At 40.2% G+C, this 21051-nt stretch overlaps 1 protein-coding gene across 1 annotated transcript in view; it reads left to right on the top strand.

The window, feature by feature from the left end:
* Nucleotides 1-10694, top strand: part of cenps (centromere protein S) — a 28247-nt gene extending 17553 nt beyond the window's left edge. The window contains exons 3-5 of the mRNA XM_078425323.1: nucleotides 1473-1506; nucleotides 4668-4734; nucleotides 6333-10694. Coding sequence (XP_078281449.1) covers nucleotides 1473-1506; nucleotides 4668-4734; nucleotides 6333-6485 — 254 coding nt within the window. The 3' untranslated portion in view covers nucleotides 6486-10694. The remainder of the gene's footprint in view (nucleotides 1-1472; nucleotides 1507-4667; nucleotides 4735-6332) is intronic.
* Nucleotides 10695-21051: the final 10357 nt, after the last annotated feature.

Genomic DNA, 21051 nt, shown 5'->3' with positions numbered 1-21051 from the left:
AATAAGTTGACATCTAGAGCAGCGGATGCAATAGATGAGGTTGGAGGAGGTGCAGGTGAACCTTTGTCTCAGATTTTATTCTGACGATTCATATACCTTTAAGAGTTTTTCTGGATCAAAGTTATCTTCATTTCTTTCTTGGCTATTAATTAATGTTAGTTGGCTTTGTTCTCTCTTAAACTGATCTTAGCATATCAATTCACTATTTAACATCACATTTTATTTTCTTATTCTTGAAGATCATATCTTGCTCCAAGTTTCAGTGCCTATTTCAAGCTATTTTTCCGAAGAATAAAGAAATTATTTTATTTTTATTAACTACTTCTTTGTGGAGTTAAATTTACTCGTAACGTAAAGAAACTTGTAATTTCTCATTGATATTGTCGTAATCATTTCAGTTTCAAAGATTAATCACAACGATAAAGATTTTACTTTGGAAACAGTTGAATCAATTCAGTAACACCAAAAAAGAATTAATTTCCAGAAAGTGAAGCGTACAAGCTGACCACCCGTGGCATTTCAGGAAGTGATAAAATTTTAATGCTCTATAATGAAATCATAATCACCTTTTTTGCTGGTCTTGGAATTAATTTGGCGGATAAACTATTGTGAGGGTTTTCAAAAACAGAAATGAAAATGAAGATGAGTCTCGACCCGAAATTCTTACACTTAATGAAAATTTGGTTTTAATTTTGACTTCCAGACAAGTGTTTCTTGTGTATGTTTTAAAATGCTTTTGAAATAAGTTCTTTAATAAAACATATATACTCCATTTAATTGGCATAAAGGAATCATTTAAAATATCAGTAATTTGGTAAGAAGGAAAGAAGTGGTCTAACCACTTGGGCAGAGGGCATTGTAAGAACAATATTGTAAGAACATAGAACAATTGTAAGAAGTTAGCTTTTCAAAAATGTACAAAAACTCACTTTGGTGGCAATCTGATAGTTTTAGTGCACGTGAGAAGGAGCATTTTCACCCAGAGAGTTGTGACATTGTGGAATTCTCTGCCATAGAGGGCAATGGAGGTCAAATCACTGGATGGATTTAAGAGAGAGTTAGATAGAGCTCTAGGGGCTAGTGGAATCAAGGGATATGGGGAGAAGGCAGGCACGGGTTATTGATTGTGGATGATCAGCCATGATCACAATGAATGGCTGGCTTGAAGGGCTGAACAGCCTCCTCCTGCACCTATTTTCTATGTTTCTATGTATGCATGTACAGTGTGACACAAGTTTCATACATGACAGGAGAGGTCAGACAGTGCCGATTATTTTTTTTAAAAAATGTTCTACATTTACTAATGTCCAGTGAATAGTGCTTGGGTTGGGTTTTAATTGCTGGGAAAGAAGGTAAAATTAACATGACATATAATTGCAAGGAATGCACAACACAGAAACATCTAAATTTGTGTTAGATTTGTATAAGATCCAGTGTTGCTTATTTCTACTTTGCCTCTTATTGATTTTCAGAGAATTTTGCAAAGGACCTTGAACAATTTGCAAAGTAAGTAATATTGATTTATTGAAAATTAAGAGTTTGGTTTTTAACATCAAATATGGGTTACAGCATTCTGCATTTATTTGTACTTAACTAACTCCAGATGCACTCAATATCTCAGTAAATGTATGCAAAATAAACTCAACTACCTTGTTATTGCTCCTTTCTAATCTTTGTTTTCCCTTAGAATATTAAGCATGTGCTTGACATATAACAGCACAGAAAGTCACCTTTCACCCATTTAATCAATGCCAGCTCCTAGGGAGCAATCCCATTCACCCTTTTGTCAATTCCCTGCACCCAGCAAACTATTCTCTCTCGCACATGCCTGACAGCTCCCCTTTATTCTTTTTTTATTGCTGTTAACTTACGGTAATTTACGGTAGCAGATTCACCTACTAAGTACATCTTTGTGATGTGGGAGGAAACTGGAGCACCTGCAGGAAACCCACAGAAGGAATGTGCTAACATTGCACAAACAATGCCCACGGTCAGCATTGAACCGGTCCCTAAAGCTGGGTGGCACTGCCCATAATAATACCAACAAAGCCCTCTATCTCCTTTGTCAGATGGCAATTATTTTTTATTTGTCTTCCCTCAAAATTTCCAATGTGGAAGTGGAAACGGCTCAGGGTATGCAACCTGAAGAACTATGTTGCCAGCAGAATAAGTGAGCTGATGTACACTCTTAGATGAACATGCCCAGCAATAGTTCCGTTTAGAGATGCAGCATGGAAACAGGCTCTTCGGCCCATTGAATCCACGCCGACTGAATCCAAATCCATCCAGTGATCTCCCATACACTAGTTATATACGACACACTAGACACAATTTATATAAGCCTATTAACCTACAAACCTGCACATCTTCAGAGCATCCACTGAAAACTCACGCGGTCTAAGGGTTCAAAGGTCAGTTTATTGTCACGTGTTTCAATTAAGGTACAGTGAAACTCGAATTACCATACAGCCATACTAAAAAAAACAACAAGACAAACAACTACATAAAAGTTAACATAAACATCCACCACAGTGGATTCCTCACTGATGGAAGACAATAAAGTCTAATCTTCTTCCTCTTTATTCTCCCGCGGTCGGGGCAGTCGATCCATCCGCAGACGGGCGATCGAAGCTTCCGCAGACGGCGATTGAAGCCCCCGCATCCGGGCAGTCGAAGCTCCTGCGGCTCGGAGCTGCCGAAGTCGGTCTCTAACCAGGGACCACGATCTCCACAGTGTTAAAGTTTGCTGGCTCCCGCTGTTGGAGCTCCCGTGGTCGGTCTCCAGCAGAGGCCGCCAGCTCCTCAATGTTAGGCCGCAGTGTGGACGGAGATGCAATACGGAAAAAAATCGCATCTCCGTCGAGCTAAGAGATTAAAAAAAGTTTCCTCCAACCACCCCCCACATAAAACAAGCTAAAGAACACTAAAACATACATTTAACACATACTAAAAAAACAACAAAGAAGGAAGGGACGAGACAGACTTGGCGAGGCAGCCATTGCTGGCGCCACCCGGTGGTCACAGGGAGAACGTACAAACTTCTTACAGACAGAACCTATAGGATCAAACCTGGATTTCTAGCGGTGTGAGGTAGCAACTCTACCATTACGCCACAGTTCCACCCTCTCTGCTGCCTCCATTTGGCAAGCTATGCTGTTCATATGCCCAATACCAGAGTCCAGAAATTAAGCTCTGCCTTAGATGGACCGATGAAAATGTCCAAAGATGACCTTGAATTCTCTTTGACAAAAGTGCAGCATCTCCATAGACTGCTGGGTATCCTCAATCCCTGACGGTTTAAAGTGGACAAGGATCACTAGGAATAGTATTGGGTGCACATCGAAGCCCAGCATAAACAGGAGGAGGATTGCATCACCTACCAAGCCACCCACCAGTTGTCCCATCTAACATCCCCTGGAGCACATGTGGCCAAATCTGTAGATTCCTCATTGTCGTACCCATCACCTCAGAACCCACAATACTGCAGTGGAAACAAGTCATCCTCGATCTAGAGGGTCTGCCCAAGAATAAGCAGTATTTTCATAATTCCGTTGACTCTAAATGTTTAATCATAGGCTTAAAACTTAATTTAATTTTTATGTTTAAATGTAAACCCAAACCTAGTTATCTTCTACTGGTGGAAAGGAGGCAGCAGGATAATTTCCATCCACGATGTACAGTCAAATACTTTGGTTCCAATTGTCATCATGTCCAAACAAAAATGCAACAGGCTAAAATTATCCCTTTTTCTGTATGTTTAATCAAATCATCATAGACTTATTGCAAAATATCCAAATAATTAATCACAGAAGAAATTATTTCACTTTAGGCAGCAAGGTGGCGCAATGGTAGAGTTGCTGTCTTGCAGCGCCAGAGACCCTGGTTCGATCCTGAGTACGGGTGGTGTCTGTATGGAGTTTGTACATTCTCCCCGTGACTCTGGGGTTTTTCTGGGTGCTCTGGTTTCCTCCCACACTCCAAAGACATACAGGTTTGAAGATAATTAGCTTAATAGAATTGTAAATTGTCCCTAGTGTGTAGGATAGTGTTAGTGTGTGTGATCACTGGTCGGTGCGGACACAGTGGGCCGAAGGGACTGTTTCCACGTCATATCTCTAAACTAAGCTAAAACTAAAAAGCAACAGTTTGGTAGTTTGTTAACTTAAATTTTGGGATTTTATTGGTGCTTTTGTTACCATTTGGATCTTTATTGCTGCTACCGCAGCAGGTAGGGGTAATCGCTATCTTGTATTATGTATTTTATTATGTATTATGTAATATGTATTTTACATCTGAATTACTTTTGGGTATGTAGACACATTTTCCATAAGATGAAACCAAAAATTATTTTCTAGTGTTATTGTGTAATTGAGAAGTAATGCTTAGAACAATGTGAGTGCTTCTAGGATTCCATGTCAATTTAAAGCACTTGAACAAAACAGAGCCTTGTAGCATTTCCTCTGAAAGAGAACTGTGAACATTGCAACCGTCAGTACTGTACAGGAACCTAGATTATCTACTTGAAGCATATTGTGAAACAAGTCATAAAGTTGCTCAAGCAGATTGCAAATGCTTTGAACATCTTCTCCCTGAATGACACACTCATTTTAATTTTAAGATTTAATGTAAAACTGATGGAGGCAGTTAACTTTAATATCTTCCGACAGACATGGCAAGCGGACCACCATTAATGCTGATGATGTGAAACTGCTAGCAAGGAGGAGCAAAGCGCTGGTGAAGTTGCACCTTTCTTCATATTTGCAATAAATGTTATAATTATGTTAAAACTTTCCCAATAAAAGTACTCAAAACAGTTCTTAATAGAATTCTCTTCCAATGAAGACGGGGCATTCAGAATATCAAAACTCCTTAAGATTGCAAGCAGGTCTTGCCTGGATTTTATTGAATTTCTTGAGGGGAAAATCCAAGCTAAACTGAAGGACATAAGGATAATATGGTTAAATGCAGGCATTCCATTTAAAATCAGACTAGTTAATTTTTACTGGAGCTCTTTCAGACCCTCTGAGCAGGATTGAAGCATCAGTGTTAAATATATTATTTAATTATCTATATAAATTATACTTACCATCGTCATTCCTCTTTCTTCTCCTGCTGTTTGTTCAAAGTAATGAATTCTTGCTGGCATTCCTTGCATTACTCTAAATATGTTTTCTGCAAAGAAGAAAGGCATTATGGCCTTTATATTGTCAATCAACTTAACTTTTAAGTTATTCAAGTTGGAATCCCTTGTGGATATTTACTACTACTATGGTCTTCTTGTGTATTTCTTTTGTGTCATTGCAGAATTCAGATATTATTGTTGAGTTCCTTAATACTAAAGTCAAAGTATTACATCAGACATCTTGCTTACATTAGGTCATTGATTTAAATCATTTACACTCTCCAGCACACTGTTCTGAGTCTTTTCATGCATCTTGATAGTGGTGTCATTTTCAGTGAAGCTGCCATCTATACTTCAGAATGTTGATTTGACGTGGTCATCATTGGTCCCAAGGTCATGCCCAAAGAACTCCATCAAAGCATGGCAGTCTTTGCTGCGTTTACTGCAGGGAAAGGAATTGAACCTCTGCTCAGCCACCTAAATTTCTTTGAACAGTTGGCCACAAGCATCTCATCTGCCATCTCTTTATCTTGTTTACATTTGCCTCTGTAGCAGATCTGGCAGGTCCTCACCCTACGGCTTATTCACCATGGAGGTCCTTGGGAATGTGGCTATTTTCCATTCAGTTACCAAGGCCAATCCATTGTTGTCTCAGTAATTATTGCACAGTGATGGATGTAGCACACTCCACATCCTCCACAACTTACAACACAGTCCTGCTCATCATAAGATGTTTTAAGTTATATTCATGTATAACTTTGCTGCCTGACCCGCCGAATTACTCCAGCACTTTGTGTATAACTTTTAGATTATTCTTTTATCAGATATTTTTTAAATGTACTTTGCTGATAGAATGGTCTCCACTATACTGCCAAATACATGATACTGCAATCCTTCCTCCAAGTCAATGATGGTATACAACCTAAAGTACAGACCCTTGGGGAACTCCATTTGTCACATGTTCCAGTAGACTAATAAAATGATATTAAGGGACAGCTTTCCTCTCTTTAAGATATTAAGACATAGTGAACCTTTTAGGGTGGTAAATAGACTCAGGAGAAACAGATTTGAAGCACTGACTTTGTGAAGATCCACACAAAGTGACTTCTCAGCTCTGAGAGACAATTAACTACCCAGCAAACTTGACCACTAATATGTTTTTTTTATCACCATGAAGCTCAGTAATTAACGTACAATGTCTCTTTTCCAGCAAAACTTCATTAAGAATAAATGTGATGAACTTGCTGCCAGCAATGCTGAGCAAAAAGGGAAGAAAACAGGCACCGCTGGAAAAGGAAAGAAGAAATCTGACGGCCATATAGAACCCACAGTATTTGAAAATGAAGACATTACCAATGACTAATCTGCAAATTGAAAACTTATTTTGGCCTTGGGACTTATTGTAAGATCACTTAGATTCATATACCTATGCTATGAGAAATGCTCTTGTTTCTTTTGGGAATGTGGAATGGGGGTGTTATGAAGCGTCAAGAGTACACAAATTAAAAGAAATTTGATTTAAGGTATTATGGAAACCAAAAAAACCCCAATATGAACTGAACAATGTCAGTTTATTTTTTACTTGGCTACTAATTACAAAAAGCATTAGCCAATTCTTATTCACAGTTGTATCACTCATCATAAGCTAGGTGGCTCACTTTTAGGTGTTTATTTCACACTTTTGGATAAATTAAAATTCTTATTAAAACGTGTGTAAAATTTTGTGGTTTTGGTACAAATCCTGGTTTTAAAAAATTGCTGTAAAACTGTCATGTATGTTAACTAAAAAAATTAATGTTTTGTATATTTGCAAGAGATTTATTTCAAGTAAGCTGCTTTCGCAACTCTTGTTATAACCTTGTGAAGAATGCTGATAAATCTTTCTACCTGCTGTGGAAGAGTGCACAGGTAAACCCAGCAGCTATTGTTCCTGAAAGGTTTGGAAATCATTATATTTTTGTTCTGGTTTCTTCTATTTGAGCAGTCCTTCAGGGCTATAGATAGGGTTGCCAACTTTCTCACTCCCAAATAAGGGACAAAAGGTGACATCACCGCCCGCGCCCCATGTGACCTCACCCAGCCAGCGGCCACGTGCTCCCGCTCCATCAACGGCAGCCGCCCGGGCTGGGAGGCGGGTTGCTACGCAACCTCCATCAGGCGAATGCACTCGGCCTCGATCCCTGAACACACTCCGTTAGCCTGCAGTGTCCAAGGCTACAGCGGCCCCCGGTCCTACAGTGTCTGGGCCTACAGTCTACGGGCCTACAGTGTCCTGGCCTGTAGCGCCCCCCGGGCCCAATTTAGCCCAAAATACGGGATGTCCCATCTAATACGGGACAGTTGGCAACCCTAGCTATAGATGACCTGCATCCATTCCAGTTCTGAGGAATGGAAGGTGAAGGTCTTAAATTATTTTAATGTGGGGAGGCTGCTGTACACACCGGTTCCCAAGTGGATTTGACTAAACAAGGTCTTGGTCCAAACAAACCAAGGAACACTGGAGACCAGGCCCTGCCACACGAATGCACGCACAGAATGATACAAGTGGACATAATCTTGCCCACACCATCTTCCATATCACCCAACCTGACCGCATCAGTCTTCTTATCCACCCCTCACAGTTTTCCTGAGACTTTTATAAGACATTAAAGACACCCAACATAACCTCAAACAAATGACTTGTACAGAGTAGCCTGCCACCTTGTTTAGCAAGGTCCTTCGCCACACTTCGAGCATCTCTCACAAAATCTGTCCCTTTCACATATAGCCAGGTGGGTTTAATGTAACCTATCAAGTCAAGTCAAGTCGATTTTATTTGTATAGCACATTTAAAAACAACCCACGTTGACCAAAGTGCTGTACATCAGTTCGGGTACTAAGAAACGAACATACACTGGCACACAAACATAACAGCACATACATAAACAGTTCACAGCGCCCCCTCAGAGGGCCTCAAATGCTAGGGAGTAGAAATAGGTTTTGAGCCTGGACTTAAAGGAGTCGATGGAGGGGGCAGTTCTGATGGGGAGAGGGATGCTGTTCCACTGTGTCGGAGCTGCAACCTCAAAAGCGCGGTCACCCCTGAGCTTAAGCCTAGACCGCGGGAAGGTGAGTAGCCCCAAATCGGCCGACCTGAGGGACCTGGAGATAGAGTGGTGGGTTAGAAGATTTTTGATATGGGGGGGGGCAAACCCGTTTAGGGCTTTGTATGTGAATAGGAGGAGCGTGAAGTTGATTCTGTACGGTACTGGGAGCCAATGGAGAGAGGCCAGAATTGGGGTGATGTGATCCCTTTTACGGGTACCCGTCAAGAGTCTCGCTGTGGCGTTTTGGACCAATTGCAGGCGGGACAGGGATGATTGGCTGATCCCAGTGTATAGGGAGTTGCAGTAGTCTAGGCGGGAGGAAATGAATGCGTGAATGATTGAATGATGCAATGTCGTCAAATTGGAGGAATGGTTTGATTTTAGCTATGGTACGAAGCTGGAAGAAGCTGGCTTTTACCACAGCGTTGACTTGCTTGTCAAACTTTAATGCAGAGTCAAATATCACGCCAAGGTTTTGACATGCGGTTTGACTAGGGAGGATAGGCTTCCAAGGCTGCCTGTTATCGTTTTGATAGAGTCGGGGGGGCCGAATAGGATTAACCTGTGGTTAAGAATTGGCTAGCAATCCATCCTACAATCAGGCAACACGCTGAATCTATTGGCTCTTCTATTATTGTCAAACTATTCATTTCTAGATGTGGGCTATAGTGAAAACTGTGGGAAAATATGTGAATGCATGAGTCAAGTGATACCAATTTTGCTCATCCAGCTATGGTCCACTATCTATTGAATGTCTGCAGGCATTGGCAGCAATAACTCATTTTTCTACGCATTCTTCAGCAATTCTTTGAGGTACTCATGTTTTTCTTAATCTGGTTCATCTTGAAAAGAAAATGTCCTGTGATTGAAAACAGCATTAGAGGAGTATAAATTATTTGCATTTCCAATCCATACCCTTTAAAATAAATATTTACTCAATCATCTTCTTCAGGGCCGCACGGTGTTGCAGGTAGAGTTGCCTTACAGCGCTAGTTCGATTCTGACTATGGATGCTGTCTGTATGGAGTTTGTACGTTCTCCCTGTAACCATGTTAGTTTTCCCCGGTTGCTTCAGTTACCTGCCACACTCCAAAGACGTATGGGCTTGTAGGTTAATTGGTTTTGGTAAATATTGTAAATTGTCCCTAGTGCGTAGGATAGTGCTAGTGTACGGGGTGATCTCTGGTTGGCGCGGACTCAGTGGGCCATAGGGCCTGTTTCCACACTGTATTTCTAAACTTTTACTCTTAGATGATTGAGTCTCATTGGTTCATTTTGTAAAATGTTCAGCTGCGGGTGTACAAATAGTGAGGAACTTGAATTCTTCGCTTCCATTCTAAACTAAATTGTAATTCCCCACATAATTGCTGCAGTTAATATCTGCTTATTTCCTAAGGACAAGAGAAATAAAGAACAAACTCACAATTATGTAGTGCCTTTCTCACTACAGTCACTCCACAGGTAGGAAAACCTGGCAACTAATATATAGAGAGCAAGGTCTCATTAGAAAATAATTGCTGTCTTTATCTATTCAAGTAGCCTGTACTGTTGCCGTGACAGTAGTGCTGTGGGATCTCTTGGATGCTTGTAAACAGTCAGACAGAACTTCAGTTCAAAATCTGATCTGAAAGGCTGCGACCCACCTTCATTAATTCAATGAAACATCACGCTAGATTAAGTGCTAGTCAGAATCAGATTTGAAACCTCTGTGGCGAAATCAATACTTGATATTCCTCACAACTCGAGGCATAAACCCCGTAAAGAGTGCGTGCACCTTAATTTTAAACTGGATTTATGTTCCTAGTTTTCCCACTAGCAACTGTCAAACTGCATACAACAGTTTTTAAAAAAAGATAGGCACAAAATGCAGGAGCGGGACAGGCTGCATCTCTGGAGAGAAGGAATGGGTGACGTTTCGGGTCGAGACCCTTCTTCAGACATCACTGGTTCACACCCCACCTCTCCTCACCCTCCCCCTTTGACATACTGTTAATAAATCCCATTTCTGACAACCTAAAACATTAACCCAATGTTTCCTTCTCCATATATGTTGTCTGGTATATTCGGTAAACACATTTTCTATTTTTATCCTGTAGGTTTCAAAGTTATTTGTAATACAATGATAACTAATTTTTTTAAATTTTTAATCTGCTGCTTGAAATTAAATGTAAATAAAATTAATCTCTAATCATTGTTTTTGTAATATTTCATGCTACACTGCTATATTTAAAACTGTCATAATGGACAATTTGTTAGAAATGTATTATTTCTTTGAGGTGGTGGCAATTGCTCTTGGATTTCATCTCCTGCTACAAAGTAGGTGAAGATGTAAGAAAATAATAGATGAAGATCATAGCATTTAAACGTGCCTTAATTAACTATTTTCTGGATGTAGGACAATTGAAATTGCCCTCTCAATAATTCTGTATTTGTGTTTGTGTTTCTTTTGATTGAAAGATTAAAGTTAGTTATAAACAAAATGAAAATGGACAAAGTACAATCAAAATAGTTTGGTATTTGTTCCATAAATTCTATAATCTGCCTTATTGCATGCTAGAATCAGTAAGAGAGACTTTAATTAGGTAGCATTTAATGGGATTTTTTTACGCTAAGGTAAATCTACAATTCCCCAGGACCTCAAAGCTAAGGCTATTAGTTTTTTTTCGGAGATAATCTGAAACATGCTGTGAATATGTATCTAGCCGTATAATTAGTTAAATATCTTTAAATTGCACTGAATATATTACTGCTCACTGCTGGCTGGTCATGTTGTATGTGAATGAATGGAATTTTAAGAACCTGAAGCTTGTCGTTTTATTGTGTTTTTTTAACAATTGAACGACAGAATTTTAAACCTCAATGTATTAATTATATACTGAGAAATGAAGCTATGGATTGACAGTGAGGAAATTTACATTGGTGTCGTTACATCTGGTAGTCTGTTCAATCACAAGCAAAGGTTTGATTAATTTGACATATTGAGAGAGATTTATTACTGAGAGATGTCTCAGATGATCAGATATTTAAAAAAACTAGGAATGTTGACACTTTAATAGGATTGGTACATTTAGTATAAATTTAATAGCAGTTGTGAGCTGGAACCCTGTTCTTGCATTCATACATTCTTGTTCAAATTCAGCTGAGACAGTTGAGAGTCTTTCAGTTCGTTAGCAGCAGTAAAGGACCCATGTGAAGGAAGCGAGTTTGAAAGGTGTTGACCCAATTCTTGGAAGGCATAAATCACAATACAGTTTTCCATAATTCAGCACTAATTGGCACAAAGACTCACGGCATCTGGTGTAGGAAATGGTAATGTGATAATGGTTCCTTGGAGAGATGTCTGGCACATAACTTGCACTCCGCCTGTGTGCTCACCTGAAATATTCTTCAACTTGAATACAAATGTCAAAAGATACATTAATCTAACCACGTGGGTGAATTTATCTTCCAGACCTGTCAGGGTGTTGCATTTGCAATCAGAGTTAAATTTGCGGTCAGTGTTGCATTTGGAAAATCAGTGTTAACATAATACAGCACAGAACGGATCCTGCGGGCCACCTGGTTTGTGCCGAACATGATCCTATTAAACTCATAGGATTGGTACATTTCCTGTACCAATCCTGTACCTCATCAGCCTGTACATGATCCTTCTATTTCTTGCACTTCCATGTGCCTATCTAAAAGCCTCTTAAACAGCACTGTCGTATGCCTTCACCACCACCCCTGTTGATGCAATTCAGGCTCCCACCACTCTCACCTTATAGCTATGCCTTCTAGAGTTGGACATTTCCACCCTGTAGTAAAAGGTTCTCACTGTCTACCCTATCTATGCCTTTCATCATTTTATATATTTCTATAAAATATAGACATTATTGTGTAAATAGGTATATTCATATGATTATAGGGGTGAGTGAGTATATATGTAGTTATATATGTATTTTAGGTATTAGTTATTATAGATAATACTTGATAAATATTGATTAGGGAATGGGGGTAGGATTAAATAAGTTCACACTTCTTCCTACTCCTTTTCGCACATGTAAAGACGTTAAGTAATGTATGAAATTCTTTGTATTTCTTCTGTTTTTTTGTGTTTATTTTGTTTTTTAATTGATGTCTTTTAACATGTACGAAATAAAATGATAGAATTAGAATTAGAATCTATCATCTCCCCTCAACCTCCAGTATTCCAGAGAAAACAATTCAAGTTTATCCAACCTCTCCTTGTAGATGAAACTCTCTAATCCAGGCAGCATTCTGGTAAGCCTTCTCTGCACCCTCTCCATAGCTTCCATATCCTTCCTGTAATGGGGCGACTAGAACTGTACAGAATACTCCAAATGCGACCTAAATGTGGTCTTATAGAATTGCTTCATGACTCTTATATTCAATGCCCCTTGCAATGGAGGCAAGCATACCATATGCTTTCTTTACCACCCTATTTACTTGTGCTGCCACCTTCAGTGGGCTATGAACTTGGAATCCAAGATTTCTCTGCACATTTATGCTTTTAAGGGTCTAGCCATTAACTCTACATTCTCCCCTTACACTCTACCTCCCAAAATGCAATACCTAGCTTGAATTTAACTCCATCTGCAATGGAGTTTTGCATTTGAAAAGTCAGTGTTGCTTTTGTATGTGGATCAAATCTAATGAGTACCAGAGAATAGAATCACAACTAAACAATAATGAATAAGCAAAATGGTGTTGTTTTATTTTCGAAGATCTACTCTCATTGCAAAGAAAGCAGCTGGGGATATGCAGAGAATTGCCAATTTCCAGTTTGCCAACAGCAGCATTCATTTGCTTCGAATTGACCTCAAGATGTTAAATTAAACTTTGTGCTTCAAATGGATGAGCCAAGTTGAACACAATGCAATAGAATAATAGGGGTACAATATAACACCTTTGTTGCAACATCATGATACTTCAAAATACTGTGAGAACCCTTGAATAAGATCTGCTAGAAATATATTAATTATACACACCACAACATAAACATATGTGGTAAAATATTTACCCACTTCAGTTTCAGTGTGTGCAGTTTCTCAGCTGTCACACTAAGGAACCTGGAAGAAGAAGTTTGAAGAAGGGTCCCGACCCGAAACAACACCTATTCATTTTCTCCAAAGATGTTGCCTGACCTGCTGAGTTACTGCAGCATTTTGTGTCTATCTTTGCTATAAACCAGCATCTGCAGTTCCTTCTTATTACACGAATGAACCTGTGCCAAGTTAGTCCTATTCATTTCAGTTGAAAGATAAGTGGGCAAGTTACAGATAGTTTATACATTTTGATGAAATCTTTGACAAAGACCAAAATAACAGAAGTAGCAAAGTACATCTTAGAGCCTCAGTTTTATGCTGCAAAGCTTGTGTGTATGGCGTTATAGATTAAATTTTCACCCAATTAAGTCATTTCCAAAAATGTAATCCCCTTATGTGATAATACCATGTGTTGTTTTTGAGGTTCATTTAGTTTTTTTATTTTTAGCAATAACATTTAAATGTTAACAGATTTTGAAAACCTCCAATATGCAAAAACATTCAAGCTCTTTGACAGATCCTTTGAGGCATTTCTGTGGAGATTTATGATCAATAAGGCCTTCACTGCTTGGGGCTATTAAGTTAGGAGCTGGTTTATTTGAGGAAGTTTGTACCATGAGGCCAAACGAGATAATAGAAGTGTGGTAGATGAATAGGCAGCAAGCCATTGCATCATATTTCAATGGTACAAGATTAAAAATGACATTCTACTTTTAAGACATTTTTTATTATTAATGGCTACAGTTACAGCTCAAATGGACAATTACCTTGCTGCTGTGAAATGATTTATTTTGAATCAAGTTATTCTTTAATGGAAAAATAAATTGAATTATTTGGCAAATGTCATTTTGCTACCTGAGAAAATGAGCTTTCATTTAAGGATTTATTGAATGGATGATTACCACATTCCCAGGGGTGTGTCGCCATGCACCATACAACAATGGGGCCTTGGGTTTAAATCTCTTGTTCTGCAGATGGTTCCAGAGCTGTGCAGAGTTACACCATATAAACTCAGCTTCAACTTGATCTAAGTTAAAGCTGAAGAAGGGGCCTGACCCAAATTGTCACCCATCCATGTTATCCAGAGATGCTGCCTGGCCCGCTGAGTTACTCCAGCATTTTGTGTCTATTTGTGTAAAGCAGCATTTGCAGTTCCTTGTTTCTGTTAAGTTGAAGCTAAATTGTTCATTGGTAATCTTGTCTTGAAACAGCTGGTTTCAGACTGCACTGGAGAGACTCTGGCCTGATGTGGAAAAGAATTATAAGGAGAAAATAGGGAGGGGGGGAGGGGGGAAGGAGGAGGAATAACTAATTCTGCCCTGTTGCTATTTATGTCACAAGGTTTGCTTAAACACAATTTCCTGCTAAATAATGCCAAAGAATTCTTTACAAATTATCTGGTTGTGATTTCATGAAAATGACCAGAAGGTCCACAGAGAGAATGTGTGGGTTTACTTTAATTAGTTTGAGATTGGAACCAATAAATTTAAATTTTAATTTTGATCTGAACCTAATATTTATTTGGATTAAACGATCATAATCTCTCATGTTTTTTATGAAAGTAATTGCACAGTTCTGGTTAATCTACTGGTTAATTTAAAATATCACCTAACTTCACATGGCTTCAATGATTGATAGATGTGGCCTTGTTACTGCGTAGTTGCAATCACTGCAGACTAGATGTTTCATGTACTGTTGTTGAGTAGGCAGAACTTCTGAAATATTAGCATATTTTGCGCATTTCAGTCTCGTCTTGTTCCAACATACTTCACAGTCAGTGAATTACTTTGTGATATGTAGTCACATGGGAAATGAAACTGCTAATTTGCACAAGGCAAACACACTCAATCAGCAAATGGGGTAAATGAATCACTAAATCTGTTCCGGCACTGGTGGATGAGGAATAAATATTGTTCAGAGCCTTGGAAGTACTCTCATTTGTGGATCATCTACTACCAAAGTGGATGATAGAGCATACTAATGCCGTGATTTTATTTTCTCCTTTTTCTGAATGTGTAAGTCTTGCTGTACTCTTCACAGGATGGAAGAGTCCAGCAAGTTGTTAGTTTGTGCAGTGGCCATTTTCCAGAACAAGTCTATACCAACAAAGACAGCAAGATGAGGAAAAACTTTTTCAGTTAGAGAGTTGTGAATCTGTGAAATTCTCTGCCTCAGAAGGCAGTGGAGGCCAATTCTCTGAATGCATTCAAGAGAGAGCTAGATAGAACTCTTAAGGACAGCGGAGTCAGGGGGTATGGGGAGAAGGCAGGAACGAGGTACTGATTGAGAATGATCAGCCATGATCACATTGAATGGCGGTGCTGGCTCAAAGGGCGAATGGCCTACTCCTGCACCTATTGTCTATTGTCTATATCTGACTCGGGAGAACAAAAACTTTTTGGGGGAATGATTTTGATTAGGAATCGAGCTAATTCTATTTTGAAACCAAGACCAGGTATTTTAACGTAACAAATACCAATCTAGTTAAGAACTGTTTTGGTCTTTCTGGGCTGTGGGCCAAAGTGCTTCATATACAGTGCAAAGGCCTACTGAACAAGTTGATAGAAGGTGGTGCAGATGTTGGTTTGCACAAAAGGACACAAAGTGCTGGAGTAACTCACAGGTCAGGCAGCATCCCTGGAGAATGTCGATAGAGTGACATTTTTGATCAGGACCCTTGTGTACCTGGGAAGTTTAGTTATGTTACAGGCACCAAAAGCACATGCAGAGCCCAGGGATTGGGTGTCTGGAGACTAGACCATACCAAGAGATACAGTAACTCAGATATGGTAACTTGTAATCACAATCTTGAATAGTAAGCCCAATTTAATTCTTAATTGTTAACTGTATGTTTGTGTTGTCATTTGTGAGCAGAGCACCAAGGCACATTCCTTGTATATACACATACTTGGCCAATAAACATTCTTTCATTCATTCATTCATTCATTCAATTACGCATGTGAACATAAACCCAGTAGAAATGGAAGTAGACCACATGGCCTCTTGAGCCAGTTACGACAGTCTATAGGCTAATGGCTGATTTTCCACCCTTTTCACTTTCCCACCTGATCTCCATATCCCCGCACACCAACGCCTCTACTTCCTTAGAAGGCTTTGGAAGTTTGGCATGTACCCTACAACTCTCGCCAACTTCTACAGATGTGCCATAGAAAGCACTTTATCAGGATGCATCACAGCTTGGTTTGGGAACAGCTCCATCCAAGACCTCAAGAAATTGCAGCGAATTGTGGACGCAGCCCAGACCATCACACAAACCAACCTCCCTTCTATTGACTCCATTTACACCTCACGCTGCCTCGGCAAGGCCAGCAGCATAATCAAGGACGAGTCGCACCCTGGCCACTCCCTCTTCTCTCCTCTCGCATCGGGCAAAAGGTACAGAAGTGTGAAAATGCACACATCCAGATTCGGGAACAGTTTCTTCCCAGCTGTTATCAGGCAACTGAATCATCCTACCACAACCAGAGAGCAGTGCTGAACTACTATCTACCGCTTTGAAGACCCGTGGACTATCCTTGATCGGATTTTGCTGACTTTATCTTGCACTAAATGTTATTCTCTTATCTGTCTGAAGAAGGGTCTCAACCCGAAACGTCACCCATGCCTTCTCTCCTAGATGCTGCCTGACCTGCTGACCATGACTCCAGCATTTTGTGATACCTTGTTCCCGTATCATGTACCTATACATTGTAAATGGATCAATTGTAATCATGTATTGTCTTTCTGCTGACTGGTTAGCACGCAACCAAACCTTTTCACTGTACCTCAGTACACGTGACAATAAACTAAACTGAACTGAACTTTATTTCCACTGAGCCCAAAAACCTATTATCTTTGTCTTGAATGTACTCAAAGATTGAACACCAACAGCCATCTCAGAGAATCCAAGTGACTCATCGTTTAAGATAATTTCCTTAGCAGTGGCAATGATTTGTTTTTGTGCTAAATATTTTTAATGCGAGTGCAGATGATTGAATTTTATTCCATATTTCCAGCCTATTACCTATGTCAATTAAAGAGGTGAGTGTACATCCTCACCATAATGTATTTGTAATTCGACTTTTATCAAGTGAACTAGTTGTACTATTTTTGATTTGGATAGGCATTGCAATCAGTCACTGTTTAATTACCCTAAGTTATTAAGTGCTAGTATTTGCTATTACAGTGCCAACTCTGATGTCTTGCTACCTCAACTCTTGCACAATGGTTCCTTTTTTCGATCAACTCCTGACTTGCTCTGCTGGATGCTCCATCTAACCGCTTCAATTATTGCTCTGTATACGTTGAATTTAACTAATTCAATATTAAATGAGCTATTACAACCAGGGGTGAGGGTTGAGCAAAGAGATCATCCTGATCCATTGGCTTGGTAGAGTTTCCCACGATGTTCATCATCAAGATATTTAGATCTTCACCATCAACAACATATTTATAAACTAATCCTTCCCTACCAAATTCAGGGAAGAGATGTAAGAAAAATGTTGAGAAGTGTTGAGAAAAGCTAGAGAAGAAATTGCAGGAGTCCTGGCTGATATATATCTAACATTATTAGACACAGGTGAGATACCATAAGACTGGAGGATAGCTAATGTTGTACTTCTATTCAAGAAGAGCTGCAAAGAAAAAACCTGGGAACTATAGACCAGCAAGCCTAATATCTGTGGTAGGGATGTTGTTGTAAGATTCTGAGATAAGATATACATGCATTTGATTAGACAGGGGTTGATTAGGGCTTGTCAGCATGGTTTTGTGTATGGAAGATGAGTTTTTTGAAGGAGTAACCAAAAAGGTTAATGAGGGAAGAATTGTAGACATAGTCCACATGAACCAATAAGGTCTTTAATAAGGTTGTGAGTGGTAGGCTGCTCTGGGAGGTTAGGGATTCATGGGAGAGCTAGCTAACTGGAGAGAGAATTGGCTTCATGGTTGGAAGCAGAAGATGGTGGTGGAAGGTTGTTCTTCGGACTGGAGGCCTGTAACTTGTGGTGTGCCCCAGGAATTGGTGCTGGGCTCATCACTGCTTATATTAATGATATGGAAGAGAATGTCAAAGGCATGATTAGTAAGTTTGCAGATGACATTAAAATATGTGGAATTGTTCTAAATGAAAATGGTCATCAAGAATTACAGCTTGATCTGCTGGGACAGTGGGCCGAGGAATGCCTAGTGGAGTTTAATTCAGATAAGTGTGAGGTGTTATATTCAGGAAAGTCATTCTAGGAGCGCAAGTACATAGTTTCCCAAAAGTGGCGCCATCAGTAGCTCATAAGATCTAGGCCATTCAGTCCATCAAGTCTACTCTGCCATTCCAACATGGCTGATCTATCACATTCACAATTTATGGCAGTAGAATTAGACCATTCGGCCCATTGAGTCTACTCCGCCATTCAACCAGGGATGATCTCTGCCTCCTAATCACATTTTCCAGCATTCTCCCCATAACCCTGGATACCCGTTCTAATCAAGAATCTGTCAGTCTCCACCTTAAAATTATCCATTGACTTGCCCTCCACAGCCATCTGTGGTAATGAATTCCACAGATTCACCACCCTCTGACTGAAGAAATTCCTCCTCATCTCCTTTCGAAAGGTACGTCATTTTATTCTGAGGCAGTGCTCTCCAGTTCTAGACTCTCCCTCTAGAGGAAACATCCTCTCCACATTCACTATATCCAGGCCTTTCATCATTTGGTGAGTTTTATTGAGGACCCCCCTCATCCCTCTAAACTCAATTGAGTACATGCCCAGCGCTGTCAAACGCTCACTGTATAAACACAATCATTCATAGGATTATTCTTGTAAACCTCTGGACCCACTCCAACGCCAGCACATCCTTCCTCAGATAAGGGGCCCCAAACTGCTCACAATACTCCAAATGCGGTCTGACCAGCACCTAGTAGATAGGGTGGTGAAGAAAACTTTTGGCATGCTGGCCTTTAACAGTCAGGGAATTGAGTATAGAAGTCAGAACGCAATGTTACAGTTGTATAAGACGTTGGTGAGGCCGCACTTGCAGTATTGTCAAGTCAATTTTATTTGTGCAGCATATTTAAAAACAACCCACGTTGACTAAAGTGCTGTACATCAGTTCAGGTACTAAGAACGAACATACAATGGCACACAAACATAACAGCACATACATAAACAGTTCACATCGTCCCCTCAGAGGGCCTCAAACGCTAGGGAGTAGAAATAGGTTTTGAGCCTGGACTTAAAGGAGTCGATGGAGGGGGCAGTTCTGATGGGGAGAGGGATGCTGTTCCACAGTCTAGGAGCTGCAACCTCAAAAGCGCGGTCACCCCTGAGCTTAAGCCTAGACCGTGGGATAGTGGGTAGCCCCAAGTCAGCCGACCTGAGGGACCTGGAGATAGAGTGGTGGGTTAGAAGATTTTTGATATAGGGGGGGGCAAGCCCGTTTAGGGCTTTGTATGTGAATAGGAGTGTTTTGTTTTGGTTACCCTGCTCTTGGAAAGATACTGTTCAACTGGAAAGGGTGCAGAGAAGATTTACAAAGATATCGCCAGAACTAGAGGGGCTGGGCAAAAGGAGAGATTGGGCAGGCTAAGACTTTATTCCTTGGTGTGCAAGATGTTGAAGGATGATCTAATAGAAGAAAAGATATGGTGAATGCACAAAATCTTTGTCCTAGTATAGGGGAATCAAGAATTAGAGGGCATAGGTTTAAGCTGAGTAGGGAAAGATTTATTAGGAACCCGAGGGGCAACTTTTTCCACATAGAGTGGTGAGTACATGGCATGAGCTGCCAAATGAACTAGTTGATGCAGGTACTACAACACCATTTAAAAGACATTTGGACAGGTACATGGATAGAAAAGGTTTGGAGGGATTTGGGCCAAATGTGGGCAAGTGGGACTAGCTCAGATGGGACATCATATTCAGCATTGATGAGTTGGGCCTTAGTGCATGTTTCTGTGCTGTACGATTCTATTCTCTCACATTCGCATCGACAAGCCCTTGGCCTCCGACCAACACCCACTCCCCAGCAACTCCCCCACTCAGTGGTCCAACACCATCAACCCTGCTTCTGCTTTTACAGTTCTCTTGCCACATGTTAGTTAAGTAGGGGTTTAAAAAAAATAGAGGAAACAAATATTTTTTTAAATGCAGGTTTCCTTGAAGCTGTTTCTTGCTGCATTTTAGTGCAACGGGAATAAATCAATGTAGACTTAGGGATGCAGCACCTTGACAGTTGTGTTATTGAATTAGTAATCCAGACACCCAGACTGACCAGACATCCAGACTGACCCAGACACCCGGACTGACCAGACACCCGGACTGACCCAGACACCCGGACTGACCAGACACCCGGACTGACCAGACACCCGGACTGACCCAGACACCCGGACTAACCCGGACTGACCAGACACCCGGACTGACCAGACACCCGGACTGACCCAGACACCCGGACTGACCCAGACACCTGGACTGACCCAGACACCCGGACTGACCAGACACCCGGACTGACCCAGACACCCGGACTGACCCAGACTGACCCAGACCCATTGAACATTTAAATTAATCTAGTTCAATCTGGAATTTTACAAGAAAATGAACGGAAATCATTATTATATAAAACCTATCTACTTCATTCCTGCCTTTCAGAGAATTAAATGTTCCTCCCTCACCCAATCTAGTTTACATATGACTTCAGACCGAGAGCAATATTACTAATTCTTTGCTTCCTTCTGAAATTACCTTGCCAGTCAAGAGTTCAAGTTGACAAACAGATCCTGTAAATGATTTTTTTTTTTAAACCA

Source organism: Rhinoraja longicauda, chromosome 30 (assembly GCF_053455715.1).
Source record: "Rhinoraja longicauda isolate Sanriku21f chromosome 30, sRhiLon1.1, whole genome shotgun sequence".
NCBI classification, from domain to species: Eukaryota; Metazoa; Chordata; class Chondrichthyes; order Rajiformes; family Arhynchobatidae; genus Rhinoraja; species Rhinoraja longicauda.
The sequence above is the reverse complement of the archived record's forward strand: the minus strand, read 5'-3'. Positions and strand labels throughout refer to the sequence as shown.